Here is a 25,552-nt window from a genome sequence, read left to right on the forward strand (position 1 = left end):
GACACTAAAAAAAGGTTGTGACTGAAATCAAGTTTTAATGCACTATATGCAGTGCAACTTACTTATAAGGTTATAGGTATTAGCTACAGGACAGAGATATCAGTGTCCATGTAGGACATGCTTACCTTCCTTAGGTCTATACATTAACCTTGACAGGAATATAACACCTTCTATAGTTATGGGACAGAGATATCTTGAGTATTTCGGTACTTATGCTATATCAAATTGGCTTTTTAGGTGTACCGGTACCTTTTTACTCTCAGTGAGTAACTCTTTTCAGTTTTCATAATCTACTCATATTAGCTTGCTTTAGTTTTAAAATGCCTAATTCTAAAAAATGCATTACCAATCAAAATGCCAACTATGAACAATTTTTCTATACCAAATCATATTGCACAAAATAATTCAGACCATACATTTAACAAAGTCAGAAGAAATGCTTCTTAGCTTTCATAGTTCATCAATGCAAATAACAACTTACCTCGACGGTAGCCCCTTCGATAGCCTCTGAAGCAGTAGTGGAAGACCTTGTCACCCAGCGACACTGCCCTGGTTACGCCGCCTCGTCCATGCCGCGTCGTCCGATATCCTCCGTCGACAATGGTAGCCTTCAACTCAGCCACCCACCACCTTCCTCAGCTCAGAACACTGCAAAACGCTACAAGGAAAAAGGTTACACCATTGACGCGTAATCCAAAACAGTAACAGGAACACAAAATGAGATGGGAGAATGGGACACTTCACCTATAAGTTCGGAGTGGAGAAGAACCGTACCAAGATTGTGCTTAGGGTGGGAAGCAGTCTGCACAAGCCACCCACTGAGTTCGTCGATGAAGTTAGGGCAGAGAATGTGAAGATTGGAGGGAAAACGGAGTTTTCGCGAAATGCTTCCCAAATATCTGACTTACTAATTTGATGAACGTTACCCACTTACCGACGGTCGTTTGCCTTCGATAATCACTCAGGCCCATTACAGACGGCCAAAAGCCCTCGGTAAAGTGATGTAACACAAGCCCTCGGAAAAGCCTTCGGTAAATTACATTTACCGAAGGCCAAAAGGCCTTCGGTAATTAACCGTCGGTATTAATTGATTTTCCTGTAGTGTTATACTGGTTCGCTCCACCGAGTTACGTCCAGTTCTCCTCTAAGACATCTTAGAGGATTCCACTATAATCTTCAACAATATTACAACTATCACACCACTCTTGGTATCACCTAGTCAATCCTAGTAACCCTCGTTACTCTAACTAGAATCGAGTATCACCCACTCCTAGCTGTGCAATATTCTTCATCACTCTTGGTATCCCTAGACAATCCTAGTATCTTCCTGATACGGTGTCTAGTTGAGTTTCACCCACTTTTGGTTTCCACTAGACCAACATGCTAAGCTACTGTTTAACTCCATCGAGTTAATTCCTAAGTGTTTGTATTCTCTTCAGAATATGCAATCAATCAGATCGCTTACAAGTTTCTAGAAGGTAACTCTCACAGAGAGGATGTGCTTACAATACAATTTAATCTAACAGACTTCTAGAAGCTTAAGAGTATTTTATTTTCTTTTGAGCTTGTTTTTCTTCTTAGATTTATCCTCTTAATCTTTTCTTCAAGCATCTTCAATTTATAGGCTTTAAGAAAATGTCCATTAGATAGTACTTGTATTGATCCTCGAATCATCTTAGTCTTTTTGTAGGTAGTAGCCATACGTTAAAGTCAACTTGTCAAATCAAACGTGCTTTTTTAGTACTTTATAAAAAAATAGATTGTACGAACTCTTTGGCGGACTTTTGATAGAGAAAACATTCTGTGAATGTCTTCTTTGTCTCTAACGTCCGCTTTTGACTTGTATATGATAGAGCAGGTGAATGCTTGACATAGGTAATCTGCAAAGAGTGTAGTAGATATGCATGTAGGCATATATGTTCTTTTTCTTATCACTTTTGTTGTTTTGAAATTTTGTGCATTTAATGTTCTTTAATGCGTGTTCAGAACAATTATAAGCTTTTCAAATTTTCTATTACCCAAGCAAGATTTGATCATTTAAGCATTTTTGTAGAGATACCTAGCAGTTCGTAAAGGTTTCATCATTGGATGAAAACATTGTTTAGTACAAGGTATTGTTTGGCCTATGCAAGGCATTTTCTAACACCATTTTGCTTAGTGATCTTAGTTTGGCTCCAAGGCAAGATGTCTTTGAACACATGTTTTTATTTTTTTAGATCGTTTATCAAAAACATCATTTTGTATATTATTGTGAGAGCTCGTAGCAAGACTCTCATATAACACTTTGATGCATTTTGTGAGGAAATCATTTAGTAGTACGTCCACTTAGATATTAGTGTGTTTATTAAATCTTTTCTTAAAACATTTAGATTTCATAAAGTTTTTCATAAAATGCTTACCATTTAGTAAAATTATTTTTCACAAAGATAACACTTTATCATATGTTCATTTCAATTGTTGTTGTTTGTTAAACTTGAAGTACCAGAAAAATACTAGAAGGAGGGAGTTGAATAGTGTTAATGGAAAAAAATTTCGCAACCCTTATGATATAGCACACTAACGAGCTCTTGAAATATTCTTTCGAGAGCTTAGACGGTCGAGTTGAGATATATGTATAAACATTTATTAGAATGTCGTGTTATTATGAATATATCTACTATAGTGTTTTGTAAGAACTTTCTTATTGAAAAACAATCGTTTAGCTTGCAAGTTCCTATGTTTGAAATATAAAGCTCAACTGCAGGTTTTTGCAAGAGGATCATTTAGTTAAGAAAAGAAAAAATAACATAAGAGATTTTATATTAGTTCACTCCAACTGAGTTACGTCCAGTCTCCCCCGCAAAGGGTTCCACTATAATCTTCACACGATTATAAATGAGTATTAACACCACTCTTGGTACTTAGCTACCTCGCCAAGATTTCCTCTAAGTATTAGCACCACTCCTAGTACTCACCTCCCTTGCCAAGATTTCCTTTGAGTGTTCGCACCTCTCTTGGTACTCAACAACCTTAGTTGAGATTTCCTTTGAGTATTCGAACCACTCTTGGTACTTAGCAACCTTGCCAAGATTCCTCGACTCAAATTGAGTTCAGTTGTAAGTATTTTAATTCTCTTTAGAATTGCAATCAATGATTACTTACAAGTAAATCAGACTAAATCTCTCATGGAGGGGATTTGATTATAATACAATGTAGTCTAAACACTCGTAGATGTTTATCTCTTCTCTCTTACAATGGTAAGATATATGATGGTTAAGCTCGAAAGTATCTCTTTTTCTTTTTCTCTTCTCTTCTTTTTTCTTCAGCTTAGATGTATCATTTTTCTTTGAGCTCTCTCTATTTTTCTCTTAGGATGAATTTTTCGTTGTAAGTTCTTCTTATGCTCTGGTGTTATCCTCTTGATTTTCTTCTTGAAAGATATTCTATTTATAGACTTCATGGATATGTATCTGTTAGACTGGATTTGTAATTGACAGTGTCGATACTTGTAATTTTTTTTTCTTCTTTTCCCAATAGTCGTTGTGTAAGTCAACTTTTGTTAGAATAGTCGTTGTAACACCCTGATTTTCAAGATGTCACGGTGCAATTTTGAAACATAACATTTCCATAAAATATTCATTAAAACTATCAAACTTTATTTGAGATTTAATAGGTATGAGTGTTGAATCTTTTGGCAAGCGTACCAATAGTCAACTGTAGTATAATGATTTTTAAGTAAGAGTGTCGATCCCACGAGGAACAACTTCAATTAAATAGATAAATTTATCTCAAACAACATATATACAAGGGTATTCAACCTGATTAATAATGGATTTTGATAATTTATACTACGTTGCGTAAAAGTAAAATATTAACAGTAGATAAGTTAAAGAAAATTTAATATGAGAAGTTGGGATTAAATTCATCTATCTGACTCGTCTGCAATCTGAATGAATATAAACATATAGTAACTGCAATTACCAATATTGATGCAACACACAAAAGTCATTTATACCAATTCCTCGCGTATAAAATTCATAAGATCAGTTCCTTGAATATTGATTCCTCACACATCCAACAAACTGTCCAGCATTATATTCAAGTGTTATAAGCAATTGATAAACGGAAATCTATCCCTAGCATCATAAGATATCATGTATTCTTGTTCATATCAGATTTTAGAAATACTTTCCAATCAAAACTAAAACCCACATTCATGAAACTATTGATCAGATAGAATCAAGCACTAAGAGCTGAACAAAAATACCAATATTGAATAAAACAGAAATGCTATATATAAATATCACCAGATTACATCCTAGTTCGAATCGATTACATTCAATCCCAAGAGAAAAGATCAGTCACTCATGGTGGCCATTAGCATTCTAAGAGATGGTGAAGAAGATCCTACAGCTAAAGTAGAAGAACAACCCTTTTGATAACTCTGTGATTTTTCTCCTCCGCTCTGTCCGTTCTTCTTTCTTTCTAACTCGTGAGTATATATATTGCACGAATTCTCGCTTAAGCTAGATGATTATCGCTTAAGTGAGAAGAAACTTCTTGGAGAAGATAGGTCATTCTCGCTTAAGCTAAATTATTCTCGCTTAAGCGAGAATGACTTATAAAGTAATGGCTTCCTGGACGAATCTTGCTTAAGCGAGATCATTTTAGCTTGGCCGAATTGTTACAGGATTTGCTCTTCTCTCTTTTCTCTTCTCTCTTAATTTACCTAGAACATATACAAAATAGGGATCAAATAATTTCGTTTTAATCAACAACTCGGAAACATATGATTACATTTCATCTTTCTTAGATTGGGGCGAATTGATACAAATGTACACAATTTAAAACATAAGTGCCAAAATTTCATATGAAAATTTACTACTTTTTTGGACTTATCAACTCCCCCCAACCTAGCATCTTGCTTGTCCTCAAGCAAAGTAATAAGATCCCAACAGCTTTTCAAAACTCATACTTTGAAATTGGTTATTTGAGAAATCAATTTCATAGTCCTTACAAGACAAATTGTGCATTCCAAACTACAGATTCAAAATCAGAAGCAAATGGTGAATCCAATTATCAAATAAAAGTAGGATAGAAGTGCAACAAATTTTTCAAGACAATCAATTGTAAGAACCATTGACTCTAACCAAGGAAATTCTCTCTTGAATCTTACAAGGATGTGTTTCTCTCATTTCCACTGAAATTGAACAAATTAAAATTGCCAATCATTTTCAATCAAACCACACACACAATCAACATGCATCTCAAGGACTTTTAAAGGATGTAATAAGGTTGGGCTTCCAAGAATTATGGTTTTTCAAGATAACAAAAGCACAACTTTAGAAAAGAGAGCATAACTACACTTTAAACCCACTTCCAATTCTACTCTCAATTCATCCCATCTCATACCTCAAAACCCAATGTTTCTTTTTCATTCATTATTCACTCCTTCTTTTTCTTCTTTCCTTTTCTTGTTTTTTTTATACATTTCTATACAATACTAAAGAGTGAATTAAAGTACAAAATACTCAGCCCCTTTCTTTTCTAAGTACAATTCCACCAAACAATTCCCATTTTAAAATTGAATAAAATGCACCTATACTCTTTGTCCCTAAAGTGTGAAAAGGGAAAGGATACTAATTAAAGCTAAGGTTAAGGTTCATAATTCAAAGCAATTAGCCTCAAATGGGCTATCACAAAAAAGATGATTATTCCTAGGTTGGATGTTTGGCACTGAGTTATTTAAATTCAATAAAACTGCCTTGATCATTTCCATGCTTCAAGTGTGATGTTATCCAAATGAAAGCTCAAGCAATATCAACTTGACAACAAACACTGGAAACTCTCAAACTGTTTAAGGATTCACACACTCACTAGGTTCTGTGTTTGGTTTCTTTCCTTGGTATATCACTTGGTGTTACAATTGATTATCTTAACCAATTATCCAGCACTAATATCCTAATCCCATTTAACTATGGATTCAACCAAAATTTTCCTTTTTTTTCAGTTGTACTATCTTAGGACACTTTTTGAAACTTGATTTCTCTTTAACCAATTTCCTCAAGAAAGATTTTCTTGAAGGTCCACTCTGATTGCCTCTTGAAGGTCCAATTGCAAAATTGTTGTCAAGTCCAGTTGGTCCACTTCCCCTTGGAAAAATTGGACTGTCCCCAGGCCACTATAAGTATGCCAAGAATTCTGGTGGAGTCATGCCTAGATATGGTCCTCGAACATTGTTATAAAAGTACTCATAAAGGTGAAGTTGTCCTTTATGGTGCATTTCATCAACTAAGTTAGGCATTTCATTGAACAGTTCATGTGCATCTTCATAAATCAAATTTTCATGAATTAATCCATACACAAACAACCTACACTATTCAGTTATACCAACAACTCCACTTAAACATGGACAACACCATGCATGGGCACTACCTTAGGGTTCCACAAAACATACAGAGAAAAACACAAATTTGTTCTTTGAAAATGGAAGATAGTGAAGTAGAACTTACCTTCAAGGGAATTTAGCAAAGGGAGGAAGGGATTGGTGAGTTAATTGTGTGCCACTGGACCAAGAACTCGTGCCCTATACTTTTAGGAGAGAAAGCATGGTTTTGGAGAGAAGGAGGTTATGAACCAGCTCTTCCGTATCTGAGTTTTAACACAGGGTCACGTATTCTCGCTTAAGCTAAATTTTTTTCGCTTAAGCTAGATTGATAGGCAACAATTTTAAAAAGTTTTGCCCCAGCGACCCAAGTTTCGCCTAAGCGAAAAAGTTCCAGTGGCTCAACCTCATTTGCAAGACATTTTCGCCCAAGCGAGCATGGTTTCACATAAGTGAAAATGTTTCAGTCGACACCCTAAGTTTTAGGCTAATTCTCGCCCAAGCGATTGCTTTTTAGCTTAAGCGAAATTGCTACCATGAGCACTGGAATGTGATTTTCAATTCTCGCCCAGACGACTTATTTTGAGCTTAAGCGAAATTGTTCCAGTGGCACTCCAAGTTTTAGCTTGAATCTCGCCCAGACAAAGCAAGTTTCGCTCAAGCGAAAAAGCTCCAGTGGCTTAACCTTAGATACAGGACATTTTTAGCTTAAGCAAAAATATCAGCAAAACTTGTGTTTTTAATTTTTTGCATATCTCGCCCAAGCGAGAAGGTTTAGCCTAGGCGAAAATAATACAATTTTTGCCACTTTTGAAAAAATTTCATCTTTTTACTCACCTAATTCATGATGAATTCAATCTAATTAATCCAAAGACACACATCAATCTATTTCTCAACCAATTATCTATCATTTCCAGAAGTTTCACATCATCAAATGCAAAATCAAACTCCCAAACTCAAATTTCACAATTTAGCCAAAACAAGGCAATTTTTAACATTCAATGAACTCAATTTTGGCACCAAAACTTATTATCATGCATGACACAAACATTTTGGAACAAAAAGCACTTAGGCATGCATGGTTTTCCCTATTGAGACATTTAAATGTTAAAACTTATCCTTTTGCATACAAACACATAATATATACACAAACACAATAAACACACAAGATAAAATTCAAATGCGAAAACATAATTAAACATTGGGTTGCCTCCTAGAAAACGCTGGTTTAACGTCACGAGCATGATGCCTATATCATTATGTTTTGTCCAATTGGATGATTGTGGCAAGTCTATCAACCTCACCACCAAAGTAGGGCTTCAATCTTTTCCCATTTACAAACCAACTTCTTTTGGTTTCAAGATCCTCTAACTCAATAGATCCATAAGGTTTGACAACCTTTACAAGAAACGGTCCTGAGCATTTTGATTTGAGTTTTCCAAGAAATAACCTTAACCTAGAATTGAACCGTAACACTGATTGGGTTGGGTAGAATTCTCTCTTGAAAATTTTCTTGTCATGATAACCTTTCATCCTTTCCTTGTAGAGCTTAGAGGATTCATAAGCATCGAATCTCATTTCTTCAAATTCCTACAGCTGTAATCTTCTTTTCTCTCTTGCTGCCTTTGAATCCAAATTTAAAAATTTCAAGACCCAGAATTTCTTGTGCTCCAACTCAACTGGTAAGTGACATGACTTACCATATACCAGCTGAAATGGGGATAAACCAGTAGGGGACTTATAAGCAGTTATATATGCCCACAGTGCGTCATCCAGCTTTTGACTTTCAATTTTCTTTTCTTACTACAATTTCTCATATTGTATTTCATTCGATGCAATTGCTTTTGCTGAATTCAAGTGTATCAAATATTCATCAACTTTGTTCTCATCTTCTTTTTCCAACTCATCACAAACACCAATTAAATCTTTCTTCAATAGATTTGCTTTTGTCAATTGTTTCCTGGCTGACAAACAAATTTCATCAACCACATCCATTTTGAAACACTGTTGTTTGTCTTTAGGGTGCTGGATTGCTTCAAAAACATTAAAGTTGACTTCATCATCCTGCACTCTGACCTTTAGTTTGCCATCATCAACATCAATAATGACCTTAGCAGTCTTCATAAAAGGTCTTCGCAGTATTAAAGGAACTTCAACATCTTCCTCAATATCCATCACCACAAAGTCAACTGGGAACATGAATTTATCAACTTTAACCAAGACATCCTCTACCACACCATAGGGATATTTCATGGATTTGTCAGCTAACTATAATGTCATCCGTGTAGGCCTTACTTCCAAATCTCCTATTCTTTTTAGCATGGACAAAGGCATCAAATTTATACTAGCACCCAAGTCAAGTAATGCTTTACCTACTGGCAATGTCCCAATTGTGACTGGAATGGTGAAACTTTCAGGGTCCTTGGACTTCTGAGGTAATGATTTTTGGATTATAGCACTGCAGCCTACTTCAAGCTCCACTGTTTCTTCAAAAAATCTTCTTTTCTTTGTCAGAAGCTCTTTCATAAATTTTGCATAGGTTGGCATCTGCTCCTTAGCTTCCACAAATGGAATATTAATATGCAGTCGATTGAAAATATCCATGAACCTTGCAAACTGCCTTTCCTTAACCCTTTTGGACGGGTTCTGAGGGTAAGGTAGGTTCTTCAACTACGGTATTTGCTTCTCACCTTTCTCCCTCTTTTTCTCTTTATTTCTATTTATTTCTTCTTTTTCTACTCTTTTATTCACATACTCACTTTTATTTTTCTCTTCCACTCCTTCACACTCATTTTTCTCTTTCTCATTTTCTTTTTTCTCCAAAACTTCCTCCTCCACAACTAGATTTTCTCCGATCCCTCTTCCCACAATTTTACCATTCCTGGTAGTAATTGATTTACAATGCTCCTTGGGATTAGTTTGGGTGTTGGCTGAAAAATGACCTGCTTGTTGATCTGATAGTTGTTTAGCCAACTGTCCAACCTGTGTTTCAAGATTTCTAATTGAAGCTTCTGTATTTTTCTGATTGGTCATAGAAGCTTGCATGAACTTTTCTAGAGTATCCTCTAATTTGGTTATTCTTTCATACATAGATGGATTTTGTTGTTGATGTTGATAAGGAGGTTGTCTATTTGAAGGACCAACATCTTGTTTCCATCCAAAATTCTAACTTTGATTGTTTCTCCACCCTTGGGAAAAGTTATCATTGTTAGAGAAATTACTTGTGCTTCCTTGATTACTCACATATTGAACTTCTGCTTCTTGTGGGCCACTTTGATATGAACAATGACCATTGAGATGGTCACCTCCACAGAAGTTACATCTCATGGGTTGTTGACTAGGAGAAGATTGTACTGCTTTTAATTGCTCAGGTAGATTAGCCATCTGTTTGGTTAATGCTTCCATCTGCTGAGTCAGAATTTTATTCTGAGCTAAAATTACATCTGTAGTACTAAGATCAAGCATTCCTTTCTATTGAACTATTTTTCTATTATGTTGAGCTTGATAGTCTGTAGATGTTAGTGCCTTAATGATTCTTGTTGCTTGCTCTACATCTGCAGAGATCATTGTTCCTCCAACTGCTGCATCTAATATCATTTTTGTGTCTAGCCTCAAACCATTGCAGAAAATATTTAGTTGAGCAATATCTTCAAACCCATGATTTGGGCATCTCCTCAATAAAGAATTAAATCGTTCCCAAGCTTCACAGAATGACTCATCTGGTCCTTGTCTAAAAGTATAAATCTCAGCTTTTGCCTTAATGTACGAGAAGGTGGAAAGAATCTATTCAAGAATTTATCTTCTACATCACTCCACTTGTTCAGACTCTGGTTTGGATGTGATTTAAGTCATTCCTTTGCTTTTCCTGTCAAAGAAAAAGGAAACAAACGCATATAAACATGATCAAGATCCCTTTCTTCAAATCCCATAGTTCTTATCAGTTCATAGAACGTAGAAAGATGAATATATGGATCTTCATTATCCATTCCAGTGAATTGATGAGAACTGATTAGGCTAAGGAAAGCTAGCTTCATCTCCAATGTTTTGGTGGTGGGCGGTATTACTATGCTAGAAAAATATCTTGGCCCTTGTTGCATAGCATAGTCTCCCAGTGTTCTTCTAAATGGGGTTGGTCCTTCTTCCGCCATGTTTTCTGTTTCCCGATGTGTGATGGAAGTATTGGAAGATTTTTCCTTTGTTTTTTCTTGCTTCTTCTTATGTTTTCCTCTACTTCTTCGAGCTTTTTTTTTCTATCTCTAGGTCAAATGCTAATTGATCTTTAGAAACATGACCTCTTAAGAACATAAATCAAAACAAATCAAGCAAGGATTAGTACAAAAGAGAAAACTAAATAAACTAAATAAATAAAAAGAAATATATTCACAAAGCTGGATGAGATAACTTTAAAAATTCAAAAGAAAACCGTTCCCCGGCAACAGCGCCAAAAATACTTGTTGAATCTTTTGGGAAGCGTACCAATAGTCAACTATAGTATAATGATTTTTAAGTAAGAGTGTCGATCCCACGAGGAACAACTTCAACTAAATAGATAAATTTATCTCAAACAACATATATACAAGGGTATTCAACCTGATTAATAATGGATTTTGATAATTTATACTACGTTGCGTAAAAGTAAAATATTAATAGCAGATAAGTTAAAGAAAGTTTAATATGAGAAGCTGGGATTGAATTCATCTATCTGACTCGTCTGCAATCTGAATGAATATAAACATATAACAACTGCAATTACCAATATTGATGCAACACACAAAAGTCATTTATACCGATTCCTCGCGTATAAAATTCATAAGATTAGTTCCTTGAATATTGATTCCTCACACATCCAAAAAACTGTCCAGAATTATATTCAAGTGTTATAAGCAATTGATAAATCGAAATCTATCCCTAGCATCACAGGATATCAAGTATTCTTGTTCAGATCAGATTTTAGAAATACTTTCCAGTCAAAACTAAAACCCACATTCATGAAACTATTGATCAGATAGAATCAAGCACTAAGATCTGAACAAAAATACCAATATTGAATAAAACAGAATGCTATATATAAATATCACCAGATTACATCCGAGTTTGAATCGATTACATTCAATCCCAAGAGAAAAGATCAGCCACTCATGGTGGCCATTAGCATTCTAAGAGATGAAGAAGAAGATCCTACAGCTAAAGTAGAAGAACAACCCTTTTGATAACTCTGTGATTTTTCTCCGCCGCTCTCTCCGTTCTTCTTTCTTTCTGACTCGTGAGTATATATATTGCGCGAATTCTCGCTTAAGCTAGATGATTATCGCTTAAGCGAGAAGAAACTTCTTGGAGAAGATAGGTCATTCTCGCTTAAGCTAAATTATTCTCACTGAAGCGAGAATGACTTATAAAGTAATGGCTTCCTAGACGAATCTTGCTTAAGCGAGATCATTTTAGCTTGGGCGAATTGTTTCAGAATTTGTTCTTCTCACTTTTCTCTTCTCTCTTAATTTACCTAGAACATATACAAAATAGGGATCAAATGATTTTCTTTTAATCAACAACTCAGAAACATATGATTACATTTCATCTTTCTTAGATTGGGGCGAATTGATACAAATGTACACAATTTAAAACATAAGTGCCAAAATTTCATATGAAAATTTACTACTTTTTTGGACTTATCAAGCCAAATTTTAGAAAGAAAGAGAGTTAAAGTAAATTTTTGGGTTTAATTTGTATTTTGAGGCCCAAGGGTAAAAAAGTCGTATACCCTCATTAAGTGGTGTGGACATTAAGTTAAGGGGGTGTAGAAAGAAAAGGAATAAAAATAAAATCTAAAAAAAAATAGAAAGATTATGTGAATCTTTCAGATATTTGATGGTTGTTGATATTTTAAATATTAGATAAAATAAAATAAGAATGGAAGTCTTGGTGGTTTTATAGATTAAATGAGAAATATTATTTTAATTAAAAAGATAGAGATATAATAGAAAAAGATAAAAAAATAGGAGAGGAGTAAAAGGGGGCTGCATATTGCTACCCTAAAATCCAAAAGCGAAAATTTGAAAGTTAAGGGAGAGAATAGACATTTCTAGGAGAGAAGAGGAAGAGCTGCAAAAAACCTAGTGTAAGGGAGGACTCGTGTATTTTTGAAGTTAGATCAAGCCCTAAGATTGGCCAAGGTATGGGAAGCTTACTTTGTTGGTTAATTGTTGTATAATATATGTGTTCTTGGTTATTTGGTTAATAATCCTTGTTGATATAAGTTTATATGATTATGATTATGGTTGTATGTTGCTCTTGTTGGGCAAGAGTTTATGTATGCATGGGCATAGGGTTTATGTAATATTTGTGTTGGATTTTTCCTATGAATGTATGTATGGTTGTTGGGTTATCTCAACAAAGGGTTTGATGTTAAGGGAGAATAAAGTTATGATTTATGGGGGTTTCCATGCAAATATATGTTGTAAGTATTGGGTTAAAGGAAAGAAAAGAAGTCATTCCCGCATATCACAAAACCTACACTGGTGTTTTCGTCGTTGCGAAGGTGTTCATCGTTGGATCGGGCTGAGTTTTGGACAGTGGGTTCCAGACATATGGTTCTTCATTTTGACCGTTCGGATCGTCAATTGGATGTCTACATTGGGAGAAACAGCCTAAACGAAAAGAGGAAAGTATTTCCGCATATCACAAAACCTGCACTGGTGTTTTCGTCGCGGCGAAGTCGTTCACCGTTGGATCAAGCTGATTTTTGGACAGTGGGTTCCAGACATATGGTTCTTCATTTTGACCGTTCGGATCGTCAATCAAAGGTTCAGTTTGGGAGAAAAAAGTCTTTCATCAGTAGCTCTATTTTGGAGAAGTTGTAGAACGTGATGAGAATAAGAGAATGAGTTTACGGGTTCTGTTTAAGGTTAGGTTTGACTTGTGGATGAGATTGGAGCATGTGTGAGTATTGGGATGTACCTTGGTATGTGTTAGATGAGCATGAGAGTGGAAGATGAGGTCTACTTGTTGTACCTAGTAAATCCTGGTGCTATCTGCGGACATGTACTCTCTTTGGCATTGGTTGTTGAAAAGAGAGTGGTGACTCTCTTTGGCATTGGTTGTTGAAAAGGGAGGGATATTCCCTTTGGCGTTGGTTGTTGAAAAGAGGGTGACATTCTCTTTGGCAAATAGTTGTAGAAAAGAGAATGGTATTCGAGTGTTGAATCTTCTTTGGTGAGGGGGATAGATATGTTTAGCCTTGTGTGATAGGGGAACAAGTCCGAAGCCAGAAGAAGGATGACTCGAGTGTATCTGTATGGGGAAGCTACATATGGGACTGTAGAAGCATCTACAGTCGGTAAGGTAAGGTACAGGAGTGTGACTGAGTCTTGTCATGTTAAAGTTCATGGTTTGGTTATGCTCACGGTGTGATTTATGATTTGGATAATCATGTTGGTGGTGTACCTATGATGATGATCAGGGATCGAGGATTGAGGATCAAGTAATTCGTTTGATTGAATTGTTATGTTAGAGGACTAGGACTCTTATTGTTATTATGATTATGTATGAGTTGTCTGATTATTATTGATTTAATCAATATGTTTATATCATGTTATTATGATTGTTTTACCAATAGCTTATTCATACATGTTTGTGTGTGTGCATGTGAATGCGATGATCGTATAATGTGTGATGTTATACGTAAGCAGATGATGTTGCAGATGGTGCTGAAGCATGATAGATTCGAGAAATGACAAGGGAAAAGGGATTTTATTTACAGTTATTGCTTTTGAACTTTGAGACAATGTAATTGAAGTTATTTTAATTGCTTCGTTATTTTCATTGGACAAGTGTTTTGGAACTATTATGTTTTATGCATGTTTAAATATTGAGGTTTCGAAAGTACGTTTCCACATTATGTTAAAGTTTGAAATTTTTACCGATTTTTGAATAACCTGTAACACCCTGAAAATTTGGGGCGTTACAGGTGCACTATACTTAGTACGAGCCGAAACCTTTTTTTTGGACGAGAAATTCACCTCATCGCGCAGAAGGAAGTGACACTCAAATCTCTGTCTCTATACGAGACTCACATATCCTTAACGTAGTACAATACGCAAAGCTCACACTGATCACAGTATAAGAAAATAACATAATTTCATATTTGCATCACAATCAATACACATTCTCAATAACATGTATTACTCAACCAATCACAATGTTTAAACACAATTCTAATTATATTAATCATTCATCCACTAAGTTCAACCTCATTAAATTTACTCTGAATATTTCCAACAACCCTTGTCTAACACATTGCAATAGTCACACTTCCTCTTTATATTAATATTACCACATAAAATAACAACCACACCAGCACTGATAATCGGTCCTCTAAAATAATGAAAAGCGTAAATAACAAAATCCTACTCCAACACAGTACATCCAAAACCAAACCCGTGGCCCAACAATGGTCCGAAAGACCAATAAAAAAACGAGAAAGAAGGGAAAACTTCCCCCTCTAAAACAGCAACACATAACAAGAGAACCCAACTATGTTAAACTACCCACGGCTCTACACTCATTCTTGACTTTAATATAAAACAAACTCAACAAAACAGAGGCACACCCTGACCTTGCCCCTTGCATAAAAGCCCATGTGCCCAAAAGAGAACACTCCTCACATGAAAGAAACCCATTACCCTTTTTTTCTTTTTCCTTTTTCTTCAAGAGTTCGCGGGACCCACTCGTAGCAACTAAGCCCACCCTTATTTCTCCTTCCCAAGCATAGGCGAGAAACTTACCTCCTGCATGCAAGCCAACACTCCCTTTTCTTCATTAATATTTCATTCACGCACATACTAAAAAGAAACAACTGTTTTTTATAAATTTTTTATAACGCTTATACGATGGTTTTTAATTAAATTCGTTTCAAATATTTTTTCAAAAATAAATTCAAACAAATCAATAAAATAATAATACCTGTTATTAACCAAATAAGTTGTTTACGCCAACAGAATGGGATCCCACGGTCCCAAACTTTGCTTCTAATAAAAAAAATGTTTTCTTAATATTTTTTTTAACAACCTTTTATAATAACCTATGCATTAGTTTGTGATTGATCCATTTCAAATATATAAATCAAGAAAATAGTAACACATAATTTATTGTCAAAAAATTATTAAAAATTGTTATTAACGTTCATTGTTTAAATAGATATGATTTCATTCACTTCTGAGATTATGGTGTTTTCTGGTCTAAATATATTTAAGGCCAGTAGATCTCGGGTTAGGTGGCGAAAGGTTTTCTAACAAGTCTAGTACAATGACTATATTTGTTTATCAAGTTTGAAAAATGATAATGACTTCACTCTTACCACCGTTAGGTACGGCGCCTATTTTGTCTTCCTCTTTTCGCCCTCTTACGTCTCCTCCGCCTAACTAGTGCTGCATCACATTTTGATGTTTAATTTTATTTCACAATGTACGTGGCTATTTAATTATACTAGGCACCCTTTTCACTCATGGTTCCTATTCTTGGCCAAACGTTTGGAGCCAAATATAATTTTTATGTTATTACCATGTAGAAAAGCACGCAAAATATAATTAAGAGAAAAATATATAAGATTTTAATTATAAAAAAAAGTCAACCATGAAAACAAATTAAACAAGAAAAATGGTGAGAACACTTCTAATAAAAAAAATCATAACCCATAAAATCATGCCAACTGTCTAACAAATAAAAGCTTTTTCATAAGATAAAAATGGATTGTAATGTGTGGATATAGAATTTTAACAGGATAACTTATTGTTGTGTATAATTTGAAGTGCTTTATGAATATAATAGGTTTTCTTGAATAAATAATTTTAAAAGAATTTGAAATGAAAGATTTTTATGATAATAATTTCATTATTTAAAATTATAAATTTTCAAATTTTATATACAAAGGTAAGATTTTGTAAATTTTCATATTTTCATTACAAATGTATTTTTTTCGTATTTTTCCTTCAATTTCATGTTGGTTTTGGTGTTGCTTGATTAAGATTGAAAAATAGTAGGGATGATTTTTTTTTTAAATGTATTATTTATTTATTGATGTTTATAAGAGTTAATATTTCTAATTAAATTGTTAGAATTATTTTGATTATTTTATTGCAAAACATTGCTATTTCTTACTTAATATTAATATTAGTGATGTACGATTGTATAGAAGGATTCATATTACACCTTTAACTAGGGTTATGATTAGGATAATGGAAGAAGAAGGATTTCAAATAACTCTATATTTGCGGAGTGTATCTTATTAGCTTTTCTTTTCTATTTTTTAGCATTGTAAAATTGTAAATAGCTTGTAAATAAGTTTGTTTTGGACCTTTTGTATTTACGCCAAGCAAAATAGTTTTTGGGTTGGGTATTCTGGCCACTTTGGAGAAGAATTTTTTTGTTACAATTGATTATGAAATTTCATAATTGATTAAAAATATGGTGTGTCAAGTGGGATGCTTGTTTAGCTTTGAAAAATAAGTTCTTGTGTGATCAGGCCTTGGTAAATGGATTACCCCAAGAAATCCTAGAACACTTGTAAGGGAAGCTCTAGCTTGCATTTTGTACATGTGGCAATTATTGATGACAGTAATCTGTTGAAAACAACCAAAATTTGTCGGTAATGTTTGTTTTCTGATGGATTATTGACGGTTTAAAATAGGTCAATAGTAACTTTGTTGGTAATAATTATTGACAGATACTAATCATCGATAATTATCGTCGGATAATACCTCGACAATTACCGAAATATACTCGTCGATAATTATCGAATGATATATCCGTATGTAGTTACCGAAGGAACTTTTTCGTTAATAATTACATGAAATCACAAGAAAAACGCTAGAAGGGGATGAATAATATTTTCAAAATCTTTTCACAAAGTAGTATGTTATAACTTGTAAAGAAAATGTGTAATGATTTTGAGATGTTTAGATGCTAGTTTTTATAATAGGAGTAAATAGAACACGTTTTGAATAGGAAAGTAATAAACCACAAATTTTTATATTGGTTCACTCAACTTGAGTTATGTCCAGTTTTTCCTTAAGAACTCTTAAGGGGTTCCACTAATCTTTTCCAAGATTACACCAGTTTTTCCTCTCTAGGATCTCACTGAGTATTTTGTAGTTGTACAATGCTTTTTCATAGTTTTTCATTAATGTGAAGCTTGTACGGCTTGTCAGAGCAGAAGTCTTCAAAATAGACATTCCTAGAATGTTTTGTAATTCTCTTAAGGCCTTTATCCAATGCGTGCTTTGTATATTTCTGAACTACACAGTGAATAAGGACAAAACATACAAGCAAAATCACACTTTACAATACATGCATTAATGGACAGTTAATGTTTTTAAACGTTTATATACGTTAAGTATTATTTCTTGTCAATAATAAATGCATTTGGTTTAGTGCAACGTTCAAATATTTACAGACGATATAAAGTGTTAGACACTTGTTAATGAGAAGCATTTTTGAGGTATAATATTAAGGATGTTTTTCATTAGACTATTTCTTCTATTAGATGTTAACATTAGTGACATGTTTGAGACCATGTTTTATTGTTTAGAGTTTATGTTTATTAGACACTATATTTGCTTTACCTCTTCTTCTACTAACACTGATTGAATATAAAGAGTTAAGCTTCAGTGTTTTGTCTTTCTCAAGCATAGACATGTTAATTTCAGAGCTTAAGAACTTATCCTTAAGCTTTTCATACGTTCAGACGATGCTTATCATGAATCATCTTTGTAAAACATGTTTCTACCTTAGAGGGGATTTTTACGCTTACTATTTTACAAGAGTAATTCAGACACTTGTGTGTAGGTATCTTGAGCATGGTGTCTTATTAAGTTTGTGTAGGTTTCTCCTACTGATCAGACGCTTCTGCCTAGAACATGTTATGTTGCTTAGTTCATCTTTTTCTTCTTAGATAGCATCTTTAAAATTGTAGCTTGATAGACACTGTAAGATTTCTTGTGATAAGACTTTTAGGTTTGCGCTTTAGATGCTTTTTAGCATAAGTCTTCCAGGATTTCTGTTTCCAGTTAAGCAAGCATCTAGATGATTCATTTGATAGATGCCTAGATGATTCAATGTTATTTGTTACAACATGTTCAGATTCTCTTTCTTCCTAAAGAATATTTCGTTAAATATGTTGATAGGGAGAGCAATGTGATAATTGAACCCAATCCTTGTTATATTGTTTTTTATTATGACAACAGATTAATAGCAACACATGAATGTTGTAATGTCACAACATAAAAGTGTTTCTATGTTGTGTTATATATATGTGAATTTGTATATGCTTACTATGATAAATGCATATATTGTGACAAATGCATATGTTGGACATACTGTGTTGGTTATGCATACTATTGTGTTTATGATGTGAATATATCTGTGTATGCACATTGTATGTTTATGTGTATTGAAAACCACAAGCACAAAAGCATATCTGCATGACAAAATCGATTACAGTATTGTAATAATCAATTAAGGTCATCAAACAGCCTGATTTTTGAACTGTGGCAAAACAACTAGTTTGAATCGATTATATTAGTTGTTAAATTGATTAAAACTCGTGTGTTTGCATATATCTTTTTCAAATGTGTTGTGATGAGCTTTTGGGAAGAAAAAGTTTTCAAAATATGTTTAAGTGTTAAGTTTAATCGATTACATGTGTTATGTATTCAATTAAGTCTGTTAAGTTTTGAAAACTGATTTCATGCTTGTCATAATTACTTTAATGATCATATTTTTAAATATGTTTGACCAACATTTAATGCAAATCGATTACATTAATTGTGCATTCAATTAGGAGTTGTGTTTATTGTAATCTTGTTACATCTGTTTAATGTAACCGATTACATAAGTATAGTAATCGATTGTTTTGCGTCAAAACTGATAAAAACTATATATTAACGCATGTTTTGAATCTCTATAACTTTTAATCCATTAAAATTGTAATATCTGATATTCTTTGTGAGAAAAGTGTTACCGGTTGAACAAACGCTCCAAGAATCAAGAACGTGAAGACTTTGAAGAATCTTGAGACATTATTGAGAGGCATATTACTGGACTTTATTGGTTGATCGCATTAGCACGACTGAAGGTGCATCTGGGTTGATCAAGAGAAGGTTTTGCAATCTTTAATTTGTTGTTTCCTTGGACGTGCGCGTCAAGAAGAAGATTGAGGAGCTCTTGACTTTTAGAGGGGATTCTCAAAGGGTTTTTGCAACAGGGACAAGGGGTTCTGTGTTGGCAAGTGTATTTTGTTCTATATTTGATTGAGAGTTTGTCAAGTGTTTACATTTGAGTGTGCTCTATAAAGCCTTGGCTTTAATACTCTGATCATTATTGTGAGATACTCTTCAATATAAGGTTGATTAGGAGGGTGACTGGATGTAGGCATTGAGGCCGAACCAAGATAAAAACTGTGTTTGATTTTCTCTCCTTATCTCTTTACATTTTCAGTTTCATTGCATACATATTTGCTTGCTGCACAAGAAAGATTTCAAGATCATTCTAATTTTCGAAAAAAGATTTAAAAAGTGCATGTTTTTATTAAACACCAATTCACCCCATCTTGGTGTTGAGAAACAAGGTTCATTAATTATGACAATTGGCACCAGAGTTGATTTTCAAATGTTATTTGAAAAACAAATCGATTACCCTTTTTGTATAATCGATTATTTGATCCTGAAATGTCTTTTGTTTCTCAAACCTTCGATGAAGGTGCATCCACAAACAGACCACCTCTGTTTTCTGGCGAAAATTATGCTTATGGAAAATCAGAATGCAAATCTTTCTTGAGTCAGTAGACAAAGGTGTATGAGATGTTGTTCTGAATGGTCCCTTTGAACCCACTAAATTAATTGATGGAAAAACTGTTTTGAAAAGCTTTTCTGAGTGGAGCCAAGAGGAAAACAGAAGAGCACAATATGATGTTAAAACTAGAAATGTTATATCTTCTGCTCTTACTATGGATGAGTTTTTCAAGGTATCACAATGCAAGAGTGCCAAAGAGATGTGGGAAGTACTTGAAGTAACTCATGAAGGCACAAAATGAAGTGAAGAGAGCAAGAAAGAACTCCTTGGTGTAAGAGTACGAGATGTTTAGAATGAAGACTAGAGAGACCATCTATAATGTGCAGAAAAGATTTACTCACAAATTAAATCACTTAATGGCTCTCGGTAAAGCTTTTGAGAAGGAGGAAATCAACATCAAGATTTTAAACAGTCTCAACAGGAGTTGGCAGCCAAAGGTAACAGCCATATCTGAATCCAAATATTTAACTACTATGAATATGGATACATTGTTCGGTAAGCTTAGGAAACACAAGCTGGAGCTAGGAAGATTGAAGGAAGAAGAGGAGACTGAGCAGAAACATCCTATTACTCTTAAAGCTACCAACAAGAAGACCTCCAGAAGAATTGAATCAGATGTAGATTCTGATGCAGACATTTCTGATGCAGACATTTCTGAAAAGGAAGTGAATACGATGGTAATGAAATTTACCAAGTTTATGAAAAATAGAAATGTTGTAACTGACTTTGCACGAAACTCAAAAGGAGGCAAAAGGAATGCAGAGATCAACACTGTCACTTGTTGTGAGTGTGAAAAGGTAGGACACATCAAGCCAGATTGTCCATACTTGAAGAACAAGCAAAAGGTTGAGGTAAAATACACTCAAGACAAGAGGAGAAGCAAGTAGAGAAAGGCTTACATTGCTTGGGAGAACAGTGATGGTGACACATCAAGTGATGATGATCAAAGCATAAAAGAAGAGTCAAATTTATGCTTCATTGCTGGATTTGTATGTTCTGAAAGCAGCAACAACGACTTTGAAAATGAGCCAATTGAGGACATATATTATTAATTGTTGGACGCATTTGAGGAGATACATGCAGAGGCAATGAGACTCCAGTACAAGGTTAATCGATTAAACTCTGAAAGAAAAGACTTTGAATATCGAATCAGTAACCTTGTGGATGATAATGATAAGCTTAGAAATGAATTGGATCTTGCTTTACATCTGCTAAAACTGTTAAAACAGAAATTAAGATTGTAGAAAAAGATTGTGAAAATTGCAATGATCTTGCTAAAAAAATAGAATATCTAACAAACACATTAGCTAAGTTTACATTTGGTAGAGATAAGTTAGAAGCTGTGTTAAGGTCACATGGCAGAGCTATTATTAGGCAAGGAATTGGTTTTAAGGCTAAGAGTGGAAGAACTAACTCTAAGAAATTTATTGATATAAGAAAACCTGTAAGCAATGCTTATTTTTACTGTAATACTATTGGCCATACAATAAGGAATTGTTATTATAGGAAAATTGGTGTACGTAAAGGGAAATACAAATGGGGTCCTAAAGAACAAATTCCCGTGACTAACAAAAAAGGCCCCAAGTTTATTTGGGTACTTGCAACAAAACCAATTACAAGTTTTGCAGGGAAGTAAGCTGATTCAGAAGCAGACAACGCTCAAGGATGCATTTAAAATTTGAACATATCAAAGGTTCTTGAGTAACTATCTGTGGTAACATCTGTTACGGTAAATTCATACATCCATGCATCATTGTTGTTGTTTGTGAATGTATGTAGTGTGTATGAATGATGTGTGCCTGTTTGCTTAAAAAATTTGGATGAAAAACACTTTACCTGAATTTTAACCGATTACGTTATTAGTGAAATCGATTAGATAATTTATGGGTGTTCCTCTGTTGTGTGTGAAGCTGATATAAAACGTAATCAATTTCAAAACTAATTAAATCGATTAACTCTCCTATCTCTTCTGCTGTTGTGTTAAAAATTAATTGAATGCAATCCTTGTGAAATCGATTGTATCTTCAGGCGCGTAAACACAACTTTTGGGATTCCCTCCAAATTGAATTCTCAAATTTTTCTGGAAATTGGACCAATAGGGCCTAGATATCATGTGCAGTACTTTTTCTCCCTCCTGCAATTCCTCCCCTTTTCTTGAGAGCCCATCCGCCACCTTATTGGATGCCCTAGTCCTATAAACAATATCAAATTCATACCCCAACAATTTAGCCAACCAGTTCTGTTGATTTTGAGTAGTAATACGTTGCTCCAACAAATATCTCAAGCTCCTCTGGTTAGTATAAACAACGAACCTTTGGCCTAAAAGGTAGGGTCGCCAGTGTTGGATGGCTAACACCAAAGCCATCAATTATTTCTCATAAACAGATTTGGTGAGTGACACTTATGAAAGAGCTTTGCTAAAATAAGCTATTGGTTTTCTGTTTTGAGACAGAACTGCTCCTAAACCTGTGCCCGACGCATCGCACTCCACCTGGAAGGTTTGAGAGAAATCCGATAAAGCTAATACTAGAGCCGTGGTGACTGTTGTTTTGAGTCTTTGCATTGCCTCTACCCCTGCAGGAGATCAGTCAAACTTCCCCTTCTTAAGGAGGTTGGTGAGAGGTTGAGCGATCTTCCCATAATTTTTGATGAATCTCCTGTAGTATCCAGTCAGACCTAAGAACCCTCTTAACTCTCTAATACTCTTTTGTTTGGGCCATGTCGTCACCGCAGAAACCTTCTCCTCATCCATCTCAACTCCCGCCTTTGAAATTTTATGCCCCAAATAACGAATTTGTTCTCTCCCAAATTCGCATTTGTTTTTATTAGCAAATAATTTATGCTATGCTAACACCTCCAGAACTTGCTGTAAATGCTGCATGTATTCATCCCAAGATTTACTGTATATTAGTATATTATAAAAAAACACTAACACGCACCTCCTCAAAAATGGCCTGAGGACAGAATTCATCATATCTTGGAACGTGGCAGGGGCGTTTGTCAACCCAAAAGGCATAACGAGAAACTCGTAGTGCCCTTGATGCGTTCTAAAGGCTGTCTTAGGAATATCTTCATTTTTCATCCTGATCTGATGATATCCAGCCCTTAAATCAACCTTAGAAAAATACCTTGCCCCTTGAAGCTCATCCAGCAGTTCTTCTATAACTAGTATTGGGTATTTATCCGCCACTGTGACTTTATTAAGTGCCCTGTAATCTACACAAAATCTCCAGCTCCCATATTTTTTTTTCACTAATATTACTGGGCTTGAATATGGACTATTGCTGGGACGAGTCACACCGAGCTTCAGCATTTCCTCAACTTGTCTCTCTATCTCTGTTTTCATGAGGTGTGGGTAGCGGTATGGCCTGACACTTATGGGCTCTGTTCCTTCCTTCAAGGGTATTCGGTGATCAACTTTCCTCTCAGGTGGCAACCCTTGAGGTTCTCAAAATACTCCTTCAAAGTTTGACAAAATCTGCTTCAGCCCTGCCTCTTGAGTCGGTGTCCATCTCTCGGTTTTCCCATCTCCCTCCACCGCTTCTACTTGACTTAAGCTCCACACGAGAGTCATGGCTTCTATCTCCTTTTCTTTTAAGAGAACTTTGGGTATCACCATTCGACGTGTTAAAGTGGGACCTCCTTTTATCTCCACTACTTTCCCTTGAAGCTCCACCTTCATAATTAGGTGTCCCCAATCCACTTTAATTTCTCCTAGGGAGGCTAACCAAGTGATTCCTAGTATCACATACACACCGCCTAACTCAAAGAGATATAGTTTATCTCTAACTTCCAGCCCATCTAATTTCACGGTAACCCTTGTGCAATACCCACTGGTTATTTTCTTTTGCCCATCACCTAAGCACACTTTATAGGGATGAGTGTCAATGCTTTCCAGACCCAGTTCTTTCACCAATCTGGTGGATATAAAGCTATGACTAGCTCCACTGTCTACTAACAACAGAATTCTCCTCCCCTTCATCCATCCTTGCATCTTCATGGTATTCGATTGGGTGAGTCCTCCGGCAGACAACCCCGACAGTTCCATCGCCGTGTGTTCCGTCACCGGGGCCTCCATTTCGATCTTCTCTTCGACTCCTTCTTCTTCATCTTCTTCCGCCAAAATCATCTTTCATACTCCTTTCAGCACACCGATGGCTCGGGCTGTATGGGCCTTCACACTGGAAATAACGCCCTTCTTCATGCCTTTTTATATATTCGGGGTAAGGCAACATTCTTACTCCTCTTCCTTGAGTATTCCCTCCTCCGCTACTACCTGCTCGGGCAGTTACCTTGCTAGAAACGCCTTCCTTCTTCGTTCCCGATCCACCGTCGACCCCACCGACGTTCACCGATCCCTCCGACGTGCCGCGATAGGTCTCTGTCCTCGCGATAGTACTCTAGCTCGAGGAATACTTTTCCCAGGTCACCCCTCCTTTTCCTCCTGTTTCGCTGTTACCTTGCAATACAGAACCCGCTTGCTCGACGTCGCATGCTCGCTCCATTGCCGTCAACAGATCGCGTGGGTCATGCGGCCTCACCAAATTTCTCAATCCTTCTTGCAACCCAGCGAAGAAGTATCCCAAAAGTTGTTCCTCATTCACTCCGGCTGCTTGCGCCACCAGTACTTCAAACTCCTGTATATTTTCGTCGACATTTCCCCTTTGTCGCACGGTAGCCAATTTTTCATAAATAGAGCCCTTGTTTAAGCCTCCAAACCTCCGTGTTAGAGCGGCAGTGAACATGCTCCAAGTTGGGTGTCTAGTCTTCTTCCGCCAAAAACGGAACCAATAATTAGCGACTCCCTCCATACAGATATATACCAGCTTCATTTTCTCCCTCTCTGTCACGTTCTGGATATCAAAGAATTTTTTGGCCTTTGCTATCCAGCCCATGGGGTCTGTTCCTTCGAACGTTGGAAGTTCAACATGTTTCATCCAACTTCGATGCACATCTCCTCCATCCTCTTCCGACTCATCCTCCGAACTCTCTGGTGATCGTCGTTCACGGTCAACATTGACGAAGTCGCGACTCCCTGCGGAGCTTCAATCATGGTTCCTGGAACGTCTTCCTGAGGTTCGTTGAAAAGCGAGAGTCATCGCCCTCACCTCTGCCTTCAATTCCTCCATTGTCGCCTCCATCGCCCCCAGTCGCATCTCCATGCTTCTTCGCTACCTCTCCTTCTTCTCCTCTCCGAAATTGATCCGACAGGTCGGACCAAATCTGTCAGGTTCCTTTATGCAAGGAACCAAATAGTAGCAAAAATACTTACACACACTCAATAGTATAAAGAAATATGCATGTATCTGTATTTTTATTTCCTCTATAATGTGTAGAAAAGATGAA

General features: G+C 35.6%; 1 protein-coding gene and 1 non-coding gene across 2 annotated transcripts; one reads left to right on the top strand and one right to left on the bottom strand.

Moving 5' to 3' along the window:
- Window positions 1–8,632: 8,632 nt before the first annotated feature.
- LOC128196675 (uncharacterized) lies at window positions 8,633–9,454 on the bottom strand. Its single transcript, XM_052878178.1, has 2 exons — window positions 9,055–9,454; window positions 8,633–8,922 (listed from the first exon to the last, which is right to left on the bottom strand). Exons 1-2 carry the CDS (start codon window positions 9,452–9,454, stop codon window positions 8,633–8,635), a joined length of 690 nt encoding a protein of 229 aa, XP_052734138.1.
- A 562-nt stretch (window positions 9,455–10,016) lies between these two features.
- On the top strand, window positions 10,017–10,122 carry LOC128196830 (small nucleolar RNA R71). The gene has a single exon (XR_008249236.1). It is a non-coding gene; the product is annotated as a small nucleolar RNA R71 (small nucleolar RNA).
- The last annotated feature ends 15,430 nt before the right edge of the window (window positions 10,123–25,552 follow it).

This window comes from Vigna angularis, chromosome 5 (assembly GCF_016808095.1).
Source record: "Vigna angularis cultivar LongXiaoDou No.4 chromosome 5, ASM1680809v1, whole genome shotgun sequence".
NCBI classification, from domain to species: domain Eukaryota; kingdom Viridiplantae; phylum Streptophyta; class Magnoliopsida; order Fabales; family Fabaceae; genus Vigna; species Vigna angularis.